General features: G+C 42.3%; 2 protein-coding genes across 10 annotated transcripts in view; both read right to left on the reverse strand.

Annotated features, from left to right (window-relative positions):
* Window positions 1-9263, reverse strand: part of LOC147355709 (tetratricopeptide repeat protein 28-like) — a 43125-nt gene extending 33862 nt beyond the window's left edge. Inside the window, exon 1 of the mRNA XM_086348522.1 lies at window positions 9029-9263. Within this exon, the coding sequence (XP_086204648.1) occupies window positions 9029-9130 (102 nt within the window). The 5' untranslated portion in view covers window positions 9131-9263. The remainder of the gene's footprint in view (window positions 1-9028) is intronic.
* A 1080-nt stretch (window positions 9264-10343) lies between these two features.
* Window positions 10344-14151, reverse strand: part of CHEK2 (checkpoint kinase 2) — a 38601-nt gene continuing 34793 nt past the window's right edge. For 7 of the 9 annotated variants that reach the window (XM_086348500.1, XM_086348497.1, XM_086348504.1 and 4 more), the window contains one exon: window positions 10344-13373. In XM_086348500.1, coding sequence (XP_086204626.1) covers window positions 13284-13373 — 90 coding nt within the window. In that variant the 3' untranslated portion in view covers window positions 10344-13283. The remainder of the gene's footprint in view (window positions 13374-14151) is intronic. The other 2 variants (XM_086348502.1, XM_086348499.1) reach the window with 1 other exon arrangement.

The following is a 14151-nucleotide window of genomic DNA, read 5'->3' on the forward strand; positions in this document are numbered from 1 at the left end:
TCAGATACTGCACTAAGTATTAGTTTAATAACAGATTTATAACTTTAAATACTTAAAAATAAACTGCTCACCCTGCAGTTAAGTTTATATTTTGATTAATAAAGTTGTGAGATAATAAAATGAAAGAATAAACTCAGTTTCAAGTACTCATCCTTTTGCTCTATCATTATAAAGACTCAAATTTCAGAATACTGTGTCAACATAACCTTAAATCCCAAAAACTAGATGTTTACAAAATATCCAGGGGCATTCCTATGTTACTGTCCAGCAGTAAGTCTAATATCCCATAGCAAAAGTTACAATGGATTATTATTTGCTTAATGATCATTCAAATCAAAGACAGTCCAGTGCAATGGTTAAGAAAATAAACTCCAGAGCCTAACTACTAACTTAGAATCCAGGGCAACTCAGCTTCCTAAATGTGGACCTTGAGCAGGATACTACATAGTAACCTTGCCGTACCTCAGTTTTCTTTTGTGTAATAAGGGGTAACAACTATCTCCTAAGAAAGATAGTTGTGAGAATTAAATGAGTTAACTTATGTAAAGGACTTAGAACAGTACGTAAAACACAGTAAACACAAAATGTTAGTGATTAGTGATTAAAGATTAGTGATTAAAATCTGAAATCAACAGACCCTATACTTTATGGCAAGAACACTGCCAACATACAGTATTTTATAATTTACATGATTCTTCCAAATACACCTAATGAAAATTTTACTTTTTATAAAATATATCTTGAATTTATGACCAATTTCCAGAACAATTTTTATAAATAGTTCTCATAAATCCTCATAGAGATTAGAAAGTAATTTAACAAGAGTATTATTTGACAATGGGGAAACTTTCAAAAATCCCATTTCTGCATAATCTAAAAGATTTAAGACAGCACTCTACACAAAAATATCACATACAGAACAAAAGCATTTGTGACTGTTTTTAGTACTCTCTCAGCCAATTGTGCAATCCCCATAAAACATTTTTCCCAAGGACAAGAAACTATACACAAGGTCAAATGTCCAATAAAGGTGCCTGAATTCCAAAATCATATTAGTAACACGAAAATTTCTGAGAGGGAAATGAGAATGACCAAATCAAACCAGTCAATCCTAAAGGAAATCAACACTGAATACTCATTAGAAGGACTGATATAGAAGCTCCAAGACTTTGGCCACATAAGGCAAAGAGCCAACTCATTGGAAAAGACCCTTATGCTGGGAAAGATTGAAGGCAGGAGGAGAAGGAGCCAACAGAGGATGAGATGGTTGGACAGCATCACCTACTCAATGGACATGAATTTGAGCAAACTCTGGGATATACAAGCTGCAGTCCATGGGGTCACAAAGAGTTGGGCACAACTTAGCAACAACAAATTCACTCCAAAATAAAAAGTACTGTTTCAACCTAAGTGCTTAGCCTTATTAAATATATACTCTTCAGTATCAAACTATACTAACAAAATTTCAGGAAACTAAGCTCTTAGAGCAGAAGGCAATGGCAACCCACTCCAGTATTCTTGCCTGGAGAATCCCAGTGACAGAGGAGCCTGGTGGGCTGCCGTCTCTTGGGTCACAGAGTCGTACACGACTGAAGTGACTTAGCAGCAGCAGCAAGCTCTTAGAAGACGAAGGTCACAGGGTAAGTCTTACAAAGTTGATGGCTTCTTCTGCTCTATAACTTGGCATAATAATCTCATAAATATGTAAAGGTTAACATGCTTGCATTTAAAATGTTGTCACTTATAGACCCATGCTTTTTTTAGAATTTCATTGTTTTTGCTCTTACATTTAGGTCCTCAATAGATTTTGAGTTAATTTTTGTGTATGGTGTAAGATAGGGGTCCAAATTCAACCTTTTTTTATGTGGATATCCAGTTGTCTGCTGTCCAGCAACTTTCACTGAAAAGACTATTCTGCCCACTTTGAATGGTCTTCACATTACTGTTGAGAATCAGTTGACCATACATGTGAGGACTTACTTCCAGACTCTCAATTCCATAGACTTATGTTATTCTTATGCTAGTAACACACTGTCTTGATTACTCTCACTTTACAGATTTTGAAACTGGGAAGAGTGAGACCTCTAAATTTGTTCTTTTTCAAGACTGTCTTGGGAATTCCCTGGCAATCCAGTGGTCAGGATTCCATCTCCACTGCAGGTGGCATGGGTTCAATCCCTGGTCTGGGAACTAAAGTCCTGCAAGCCTCAAACAGAGATTCCAGTAATTTTTGGAATGAAAAGTGAAAGTTAGTCACTCAGTCATGTCCAACTCTTTGTGACCTCATGGACTGTAGCCCACCAGGCTCCTCTATCCATGGAATTCTTCAGGCAAGAATACAAGAATGGGTTGCCATTTCCCTCTCCAGGGGATCTTCCCGACCCAGGGATTGAACACAGGTCTCCCACATTGCAGGCAGACTCTTTACCAACTAAGCCACCAGGGATATCATTTTTTTTTTTTTTCTTTTAGCTCAGCTGGTAAAGAATCTGCCTGCAATGCAGGAGATCCTAGTTCGATTCCTGGGTCGGAAAGATTCACTGGAGAAGGGATAGGCTACCCACTCCAGTACTCTTGGGCTTCCCTGGTGGCTTAGCTGGTAAAGAACTGCCCTGCAATGTGGGAAACCTGGGTTTGATCCCTGGGTGGGAACGTCCCTTGGAGAAGGGAACAGCTACCCCACTCCAGTATTCTGGCCTGGAGAATTCCATGGACTGTATATCCATGGGGTTGCAAAGAGTTGGACACAACTGAGCGACTTTCACAATTTTTAGAATATTGTCCTTTAAATCTAATAATTACTCTCTTCTCTCATCTCTGCTTGCTTCTACTTTCTGTTTATTTGGTTGATTCTTTTCCAATATGTCTTTTCTTCTGCCTATTCTTATTTTCTTCTTCTCATCTTCAAAAACTATTTTTTTGTGTGTCTATTATCTAAAAATGGACACCAATGCATGATTTTGCAAAATATAAGCATCAAGTTTTATGATTTTCCTTTTATGATGACAGAGGGAAATAATCATCTTAGGAAGTTCCAACTTCATCAAAGTGACATTTTTTATGCATTTCTGCAAGTGAAAAGAATACTGATTTTAAAAATTTCCTATCATTTTCTGAAATTAAGTCCACATTAATAGAAACACTACTATGGCAATTTTTTAACTTCCACTATGGCAAACTTATGCAGTCATAGCATGGAAATGTCATATATATAATCACAAAAAGGGAAACTGTATACAGTAAGATTCCTTCCCATATGTAACAGTCACAGCTAAACTTTTTTTTACTCTTGCAAAACCACAACACAGAGTCAGGTTTCCTGCGTTATGGAGACCACCTGCTATTTCTTAGCAATCTGTTCTTTACCCACAACACAGTACCACATCCCCATTATGAATCGTTAATTGTCAACCAGAATCTCAACAACTCACATTTCAGAATACTGCAAGTTAACCGGTTTTTGGTAGTGGTCGCAGTAAGGGCAATTAGAGCCCTTAAAGACCACCTGCCTCCCCACTTTTACGGTTCTACTCTCTAGTTACTCTTACTGGAGGGTGTGTGTGTTGGGGGGGGGGGGGTGTGGGTGTGAGTGTGTGTGTGTGTGTTCGTTCTACTCTCTAGTTACTCTTACCGGGGGGGGGGTGTGTGTTGGGGGGTGGTGTGGGTATGAGTGTGTGTGTGTGTGTGTTCGTTCTACTCTCTAGTTACTCTTACTGCTTTCTCAATCTCCGTGTGCGTGTGCATGTGCGTGCTCAGTCGCTCAGTGGTGTCCGACTCTTTGCAACCCTGTGGACTGTAGCCCACCAGGCTCTTCTATCCATGGGGATTCTCCAGGCAAGAATACTGGAGTGAGTTGCCATGCCCTCCTCCAAGGGATCTTCCTAACACAAGGATTGAACTCAGGTCTCCCACATTGCGGGCAGATTCTTTACCATCTGAGCCACTAGGGAAGCTCCAGTCTCCCAGTACTACTTTGATTTCCAATAAAACGGACTAGTCTCTGATTTCAATATCCCATAAGTCACGCGGTCAAAAAAAAAAAACAAATGTACAGAAAAAGTTCCAGAAAGTTATGCATTAAAGTATTAATAGTAATCACTATATTGGCAACATTATGAGGGCGGTATTTCTGCTTGTCTTATATTTTCTAATTTCATACAATGCAAACACACAGTTTTTGTAATAATAAAAGGGTTTAATTTACCACACCACATTCAGGATCTTCCCTGACCAGGGGTTGAACCTGTGTCCCCTGCAGTGGACGTGTGGACTCAGCCACTGACCCCTAGGAAAGTCTAAAGTTGTTTTTTTTAATAAAGACACTATGATTAAATTTTTTATAGAACTATCTATGAGTTATCAGTCTGAGGATGTGGGGGCTATAAATTTAATTGTGATCTTGAAGATAAGCTTTTGTTTAAATAATACTTACAATATAAACAATTATTTTCTTTGGTTCATAGTGAATACACATTCAGTGAACATGATTTGTTCCAAGCACCATATCTGCCTTAATATTGTTATTTCTGATTTCCTCCTACAGAAAACAGCAATCTACTCTAGCTACTAAAGAAACCTCAAAATAAAAGTACTATTAAATTTAAGTTTAAACATCAGGTTCTCTGTCTCTAAAAGAGTTTTTCTAAATTAGCAACGACTCTAAAGAAGTAAGAATTGTAACTATCAAACTTAATGAAAAAGCACTGCTTCTGATTTTAGGAAAAATAAGTAGTAAAAGAACAGCACATTAATAAGAACTGTGGAATAAAAACAGCTTTCAGTTACACTTTTATTTTTAATAATACATACAAATACACTATCAAGTATCATACACACAGCCTAGATTTAGCAGCCTTCTGTAATACAACTGTGTGGTGTGGGAGACTTTGTCCTTCACTGTTCCTCAAGCACTCACAGGGACTTCTTGGGTCACAGAAAAGTGATGGGGACAGGAAGAGGTTTGAGGTTTTTGTCTGTGGTTTTTCCTTTGTGGGTTTTTGTGGTTTGGTTGTTTCGTTTTTTGTTTTTTGGTTTTTTTTTGTCTTGTCTGTGTTTTAGGCTTGTTTATTTGTGGGGGGTTGTGTTTGTTTATTTTGGGGGAAAAGAGGGGTTTGTTTTTTTTTTTTTGGTTTGGCAGTTTTGTTTGCTTTGGGGCTTGCTTTTAAATTGTTAATTAGCAAAAGAAGATAAACAACAAGTACCAAATCCCTACCACACACAAGGCATTGTTCTAAATATGTACCTACATTCTCTCTTATTTAGTAATTCTTTGAGGTGGATATCACTGTCCCATTATGTATATGAGAACACTGAGATGTAGTAACAGTTACGATTTGTCAAAAACTCAACTAGTAAGTAGCAGAGGCAAAATCTGGAGATATGAACCTACATCTGCATCCATACTTGAGCTTTCAAAGACCTTTTTTCCTTACCATTTTTGAGGAAAGATCTGAAACAGAAAACTTGAAGAGACTACCACTAAATGATGAGGTTGAAAGATAACATCTAAGGGGGGTGAGAGAAAGGCTCAAAAGGGAGGGGACATATGTGTGCTCACAGCTAATTCACAGTGCTGTACAGCAGAAACAGCTGACTCATGTTGTTGTACAGCAGAAACTAACACAACATTGTAAAACAATTTTCCTCCAATTAAAAATAAATATTTAAAAAGATATATCCAAAACTCAACTGTATTTCTACTATACACTAGCAATGAACTAGTGATGAACGATGATGTGAAATGAAATGTTGATAACAGTTCCAGGTACAACAGCAACTACTACAACAAAATAAACACTAAGGAATAAATTTTTGGAAGAAGTTTAAGACCTAGGCCTGAAAACTACAAAACATTATTGAAAGAACAGATTAAACACAATCTATAAAAATTCCAACCACTCTTGGGCAGAAATTGACAAGCTGATCCTAAAATCCATATGCAAGGGACCCAGAAAAGTCAAAAAAGTCTTGAAAAAGAATGAAGTTACAAGACTTACACTTACTTTCAAAACCTATTACAAGCTTATTATCAATACAAATCTACTGTAACCAAATAGTATAGTACTGGCAGAAGGATAGACAACAGAATAAAATTGAGAATCGAGAAATAAAACCCAACATATAGTCAGCTGATTTTCAATAAGGGCACAAAGAACATTCAATGGAACAAGAAGAGTCTTTTCAATACATAGTGCTGAGACAACTGGATCACCATATGCAAAAGAATGAATTTGGGCCACTGCTTTACACCATACACAAAAATCAATTTAGAATTGATTGACAACCTAAATATAAGGACTAAAAACATAAAACTCTTAGAAGAAAGCATAGGGTTTCCTTGAATTTGGCAATGAATTCTTAGATATAGCAACAAAAGCATGAGCAACAAAAGCAGAAACAGATAATTTGGACTTCATCACAAAACTTTGCAAAAAAGGACGTTGTCAAAAAACTGAAAACACAACCTACAGAATGGGAGAAAACATTTGCAAATCATATATGTGACTTAGTAACCAAAAATTTTTAAACTCCTACAACTCAATAATAAAAAGACAAACAGGAGTTTTTAAAACTCCTGCAATTCAATAATAAAAAGACAAATAACCCAATGAAAAACTGGACACCTGAAATGGACAAAGGATTTGAACAGACATTTCTCCAAATACATACAAATGGGCAGTAAGTTCACGCACACGTGCACACACAGACACATACACCCAATATCATTAGTCATCAAGTCATCAAGGAAATGCAAATCAAAATCGCAATGAGATACCACTTAACACCGACTAAGAAGGCTAAGTTAAAAAGACAAATCGTAACAAGTACTGGCAAGAACGTAAAACTCTCATACACTGCTGATGGGAACGCAAAAGGATGCAATGCCTTAGGAAACAGATTTTCAACTCTTCAAAACATTAATACAGAGTTATCATATAATCCAGCAAATGGGGTATGCCCAAGAAAAATCAAAACACTACATCCACACTGAAACTTGCATACAAATGTTCATAGCAGTATTATTTATTATAACCAAAATGTGTGTGGGGGGGGGGGGGGGGGACACATCTATCAATGCATCAAAACATAAAATGTGGTATATCTGTTCAATATTACTCAGCAATAAATAAATGATACATATGCAACATGGATAAACCTCAAAAACACTGTGCTAAGGGAAAGAAACCAGTCACAAAAGACTATGTATTGTAAGATAATTCTTTCTCAAAAAAGCTGGGTTGTTTTTTTAAGACACTTAAAAAAAAAAGTCATGGGAACATAATGCACAGCACAGTGACTGTAGTTAATAACACTGTATTGCATAATTGACAGTTGTTAAAAGAGCAGATCTTGAAACCTCTTATCACAAGAAAAAAATTTTAACGATATAACTTATTGTGATCACTTTGCAATATATAAATTTCAAATCATGTTATACACATGTAACTAATCAAGCCATTATATTGTACACCTGTAACTAATATTATATGTCAATTATATCGCAAAAGAAGGGATTCCTTAAAAGACATTGCATGAACTACAAAAATGAAACAGTGGGAGAAAAAGAGCACCTAATTTTCAATTTTTCTTCTTCAGATGCAATCTCAATTCCTAAAATTTTATCTTCCTATACATTCATATTTCATCCATCAAGAACTACTAAAATTAAATCAACTACTGAAATTCAAAACACATGAAAAAAACAGCCCCTGAAATATCAAATAACTTTCAAACAATTCTACTCAGCATTGATTCTGAACTAAACATAAATCTCAATTTCAAAATATCACATAAAGATTAACAAATACTCAGAGGTTTAAGCAAATTGCCAACTTTCTGAATAAACAGTAATTCAGATTTGCTTTGATGAAAATGTAAATATTTACCTGCCTCAAAAGAACAAAATCCTGTAAGCCTAGCGTTCCCAAGTGATGAAGAGAAAAAAAATATGCATTTTTTTATTCAGAATTCAGTTTCTGAAATTAATTTCAATCTAGCTAGGGTATACACAGTTGATGGCTTATACTAAGCAATGTATATACCCTGGTTTTGCCTAAAATATACTGAAAACAAGGAATTTATAAACAGTCATAAAAGTTAAGTTGGGACCTGAGGAAAATCACATACAGTGTATCTGACAGAGATCTTAACATCAAAAAGCTCCTGAAAATACCTCAAGAACTCCTATTTTGGAAGCTCCCTAAGTCAGTCTTCCTGCAAATATTTACTGACCATCTACCATGAGCCAAGCACCGCGAGTGATACCAGGATGCCATGGTGAGCTCTGAACATAGTAACTTAAGAGTTTGTTAAAAATTCAAATGTGCTTCTCTGCCTTGGAGAGCCCAGGCCTGGGGTGAGTCGTGACGCCCGTGTTTTCATCAAGCGCTCCAGTTTATTCCCAAACCCTGGCTGTCTGGGGGCAGGGTGCTCGGGGGCATCCCATCCCACCCAGTAGGAGCCACACCTCCATTTCACTCGGTTTCAGTCCATTTCACTCAGCTTCCGGCACTCAAACGGATAAATACCCCAACCACACCACCAGTTGAGATTAATGTAAAGCATTCCAAAATACCCTCTGTGCTGACACTCTGACAGACTTGCTTCCTTCCGAGGACGGCCAGCTCACTCCCTCAGATTCACCTGGGGCTGTCTGCACCTGAGCATCCCGGAGCTGCACCGACACCTGTCTCCCAGAGGCTGCGGTCTCCCTCTCCCGTGGGCCCGGGCCGCGGGCAGTCGCCGCCTCGAGGGGCCGGAGGCAAGGAGTAGCACCGCGCGCATTAGGCGCTGACTGTATACCGCTCCCCTCCCCGCTGGCGCGCACACACAAACACCCCCGCAGAAACTGAGGTGGGCAGGCGACAGACCCGGTCCCGACGCCGAGCGACGCGAGGCAGGGCTCGAACCCGGACGGCCGGGCGGGTTCCGCCTCGCGGGCGCTCGTCAGCCTCAGAGGCCCGGCCCGGCTCGCACCGACGGAGTTTCACAAAGAAAGTCTCCCGGCCCGCGCCCCTCAAGCACTCACCGGAGCCGGCGCCGGCGGCGACTCGGGCTCCCGTCGTCTACGACTCCGTGCTGGGGTCGACCCCGGGGTGGGCTCAGGCGCGGGCGGCGGTGACTGCTCCATCCCCGCGGGGCACGGGCCGCGTCTGCCTCGAGCTAACGGTCCCGCCAGCTAGGCGCGCGCGCCGGCCCCGCGCGCCATGTTCCCGCCGTGCCGCGCGTCGCCGCGGCGTCTCACACTACCCCCCCGCCGCGCACGCGCCGCGCACGCTCCCCGCGCGCCTCCGCGCGTGCCCCCGACCGCGCACGCGCGCACTCGCCGCGCCCCCGCCCCCCGAAGCCTGACGCCCTCCGGTCCCGGCCCCGCTCTTCCCAGCTTCGCGCCCACCCCCTCCGCACCCGTCCGGCCAGGCCCAAGCACTCGCTGTTCTGGGCTGGGCGCAGCCGCCTGCCGCACTGCGGACGACGCCAGACCAGGCCCCTCGTAGCATTACCCCTTTTAAAAGCTTCACCTGCTTGGACTTGAAGCGGTGGTGTACCCCAAGAGGGAATTACCCCCAAGAAGTGTGAGGTGAAGGACACCGCTAAGGTGATCGAGATCCCCATCGCGGTGGTCTGTGAGCACGTGCGTGAACTTAAGCGGCACAATTGGATGTCTGTGCCTCTGGAAAAGCCACACTCAACGGAGAAACTTGAGTTCGAGTCCCGCATCTCCACTAACCTTTACCTGATTAAGGTCAGGTCTCCAGAAGCCTGTTTTTCCTTAATGGGGAAGGTTTAACAACTAAGGCAAGTCAGAGGACTTGAAGAAATCCAGATAAAATATCAATACCGCGCCTAGTACTTTTATCAAGTGGTAAACTGGTGACAAAAACCTCTTAAGTAATTTTATGATCAAAAACCAAGGTCTCTTGAAAAGGGAAATTTCCGTTCAAGTCTTGCCTCCACTTCTTGCCAACTGGGAAATCTCTAAACCCGTAAAGCGAGGAGGGGCAGTAACGCCTCACAGGGCTGAAGTGAGCTTTCTGAGAAAGCACACGTGTGTCTGAGCACCATGCCTGGCACAGAGCAAGCTCTCCAAGTTTCAGTGGTATAATTCCAGCCCTGTCCTTCCAAGACTCCTAAAAGTTTAATGAAGGGGGCTCTGCTCCCAAACCCTGTGGTATAATTAGCTGGGAGGGGGTTCTCTCAACCTTGAGGCTGGAGGGACTCTTAGTTCCCACATCTTCACTTTCCATCCTTTGCCCCAAACCTCTCCCAAAACCCTGAAGTTGGCACAAAAACAACAGCAGTTGTTTAGTTTTCCCTACTTAAAAAGAAGAGTGTCCAAGGGTCTCTTAGAGTTTGCAAATGGTTGGATTTATTAGTCTGGCCTCTTCCAGACACAAGTGACCAAACAATGAAAAAAATTAATTTGTTTTTTAATTTAAAAAAACTCAACCTGAAGTAAATCAACTAAGGGAACAAATCAAAGTCCTTGTTGGTACCTCACTGAAGGGATAGTTGGATCCAGGTACTCAAACAATAAGCTCAGTCATTCCACATCTCAGCTCTGCTTCTGTCTGTGATGACTTCATTCTCATGCAGTTCTCCCCAGTGTCCCAGGCACCTCCCAGCTCACACCTCTACCATGGTAGGGTGAATAATGGCCTCCAAAGGTGTTCTTGTCCTAACTTCCCATAATTTATGAATGTGACTTTACATATTCACAGCAGGAACTGTTTCCCAGTAGTTCCAGGCCAAAAGCTTGGGTTTTCTTTCTTTAGGGCCCCTTTGGGTCACATGCATCTGCCTGAGCCTATCACAGCAAGACTGGCCAGAATGGATCATATGGAGCCCCTCTAGGAAGGGAGTGGGGTCAGCCCTGCCAGGACACAGGTGGGTGGGGCAGGTGGAAAAAGGGACCCCCCCTACCCCTTCTAATTGCTCCTACTAATGTTGCCATCCTAGCTCCATTTCCTAATGTTTTAGTCCTGTGCCCACCTCCAGCTGGGTAGTCAGTGGGAGGAGCTCTACCAGGGGAGAGGCCTCTAGGCACCCCTTTGGCTTCTTAGGTACCTTCTCGCCCTCCCGCTATGAACTCATGGGATAGGGGAAAAGAATTCCCCCCTAAAGAAAAGTGGAGTATGAGGTTAAGAAGTGGAAGTGGATGCTTGGTATCCCCAGATCAGCAGTTGATGTCTCATTAATGAGTATATGTTTCCTCTGGCTGCTGTAACAAATTACCACAATCTGGGTGGCTTAAAACAATACACATTTATTCTGTTAAGTCTGGAGGTCAGAAGTCTAAAATCAGTTTCATGTGACTAAAGTCAAGGTGTAAAGCAAAAGCAGTGGTTCCTTCAGGGGGGCTGTGAGGAGAGAATCCACTTCTTTGCTTTTGGTCAGCTGCTAGCGACTGCCTGTAGTCCATGGCTTGTGGCCTCTTCCTCTGTTTTCAAAGAATACCACTCCCTCTCTTCTGACCCTTGACTCCCCCTGTGTCCCTCTTAAAAGGAACACTGTGATGACATAGGCCCACTTTGATAAAACAGGATAACCTTCCCATCTCAAGATCCTTCACTTAATCACACCTGCAAAATCTCTTTTGCCATGAAAAAGGAACATATTCATAAATTCTGGGGATTAGGATAAGAACATCTTTGGAGGCCATTACCCATGGTAGGTGTAATCAGAGAGTGCACTGAAAATAGAAAAGGGCTGGTTGACTTTCCCCAGAGGGAAAGATGCCCTAAGAAACCACAGCCTTCACATTAAGTATTCAAATGAGCTGAAACCCATCTAACTTGGCAATCTCTGCCTCATTCCTTTAAATATGCAAACCACCTAAATCCCCATCTAGCCCTCAGCAACAGGCCAGCCAAGCCTCAGAATGCCTACACACCCTTTTAATTTCCATTGCCAACCACCACCCTCACTGCCTGGGGCAACAGCTGTGTGCCCCTGACCCTCCCCTGGCTGGCTCAGCAGTAGCATCCAAACCAAGGCACTCAACTTATGGCATGGTCAGCAGGCTACAATGTGGCCTAGCATCAGTCAGCCAAAGTGACCAGAGAAGCAAATTCAGTGCATCGGAAGGAGACAAGAGGAGGCAGCCATTAGAACTGCCCGGGCTCCTGATGGCCTCCCAGGCCCAGCCCTCTGTAAGGGAAAAACAAATCTTTTCCGTGAAGTAATTTGAATGGGCCTCTGTTCCTTGTCCCCAAGATGTCCCAACTTCCACAGATTATGGGGTTGTATCCATCCATCATGATTGAACATACCAGTATTCAAGATTTAGACATCAGTCTCACATGAGTTTTGTCTGTGAGTCTACATCCCTGAGTCTCATCAAATAAGGGACAGAGGAGATAGGGAACATGAATTTGAGTCAGGAAGCCCTGGGCTGGGTCCCAGCTCTGCCACTTCCTAGCTGTGTGACATTGAGTAAGTCACCTCACTTCTTCAGTCTGGGTTCCCCACTTATAACATGATGGTAATCAGAGGACCTAGCACACTGAATCACTAGACAAGACCAACCAAGGCAGGCACTTTACATAGGGTCTTCTTGGTCATCATTGGGTCAACATGACAAGTCCACATGCCTTATTTACATTTCAAACAGTCAATGTTTCTGGTCTTTTTCCTATAATCAGGAAGTTTTTGATTTTCACAACTTATCTGGGTCTGTGGTTTTAGGGACCATGAGGGTAAGAATGGGACTCTAACCATGGGGGAATTCCCTGGTGGTCCAGAGGTTAGGACGTCATGATTCAACTGCAGGGGGCACAGGTTTGATCCCTGTTTGGGGAACTAAGATCCTGAAAGCTGTGCAGCCAAAAAAATAAAAATTGAATTTAAAAAATTAAAATAAAAAACACAAAAGTGGGCCATGGTATGTGCACCAAAGTACCAACTGTCTGGTAAAGACTGGCAACCAGCCACTTTCAACAAACCCCACCCTGACTTGCTGTGCCCCTCCCCCTGCACCTTTCTAAGGGGTCTTTAGAATTTGTACGCAGCTCACCCAGGGACGTATCCTCAGAAACATGTCTAGTTACAGCCAAAGTAGAAGCACCAGAAGTACACGTATCAGATACACACTAAAGGCATGTAGCTAAGAGCTGATCAACACGCAGAAGCACAAAGCCCAGGTTCCATCACATTTTGAATTGTGTGTCAATGGTTGTGGAAAAGCAGCCGTCCCATAATGAAATACAAACTATACAAAACATATTTAAAGAAAATGGCAGCAGAGGGGTTCAAGAAGGTACGCTTCTTTCGTGGTCCACCAGTGTTCACGAGACAGCCGCGCACACAGCCAGGCGCTTCGTGGGGTCGGCACTCTCTGCTTCCCCTTCAAGAAGCCGCTTTCGACTTGTGGAAGGCTGCAAGTAAAGGAAAGGGGAGAGATGTTCAAAGAAAACCTCTGGCTTTGTCACAATTATCAGTTTCCCAATATGCTTCCAGTAATCTTGGAGAACTTCATGTGAACCTTCTAGGACCAAGAATACTGATTGTCCTCATTGGCTCTGAACCCCTACCACACCCCTCCCCAACTCACACACGTTTATTGGACTGACATCTCTCTCCCTTGGGGCCTCCAACAACTCAACGATGCATATTGAAAGTAAGCTGCAGGGACTTCCCCTGCTGGTCCAGTGGTTAAGCATCCGTGCTTCCACTGCAGAGGGCACAGGTTCAATCCCTGGTTGGAGAACTAAGATCCTATATGCCATGTGGTGCAGTGAAAAAAAGAAAACAAGGAAACAAGCAGCATAACCAGCCTCCTCTTGGTTGTCTTCTCCTGACCTTTTCGTGTGTTTTCCCATTTACAGAATTGTGAGGGACCGACAGGAAAATGAATGTTACCGAAAGAAGGCTGGACAGAAATGAACAGATATTAACATATATACAAAGAACTTCAGAGGAATAAGACTATAGTCAATAAGTTATCAATCACTCCCCCAAATTTTTAAATTTTCAACAAATTTAAATCTGAGCCTCTAATACAGTCTTCCAATGTGGCTCAGTGGTAAAGAATCCACCAGCAATACAGGAAACACTGGTTGGATCCCTGGGTCAGGACGATCAACTGGAGGAGGAAATGGCAACCCACTCCAGTATTCTTGCTGAAAATATCCCATGGGCAGAGGAGTCTGGTGG

Source organism: Bos grunniens, chromosome 17, assembly GCF_055505025.1.
Source record: "Bos grunniens cultivar Pamir isolate PY7600 chromosome 17, Bosgru_T2T1.0, whole genome shotgun sequence".
Classification (NCBI taxonomy): domain Eukaryota; kingdom Metazoa; phylum Chordata; class Mammalia; order Artiodactyla; family Bovidae; genus Bos; species Bos grunniens.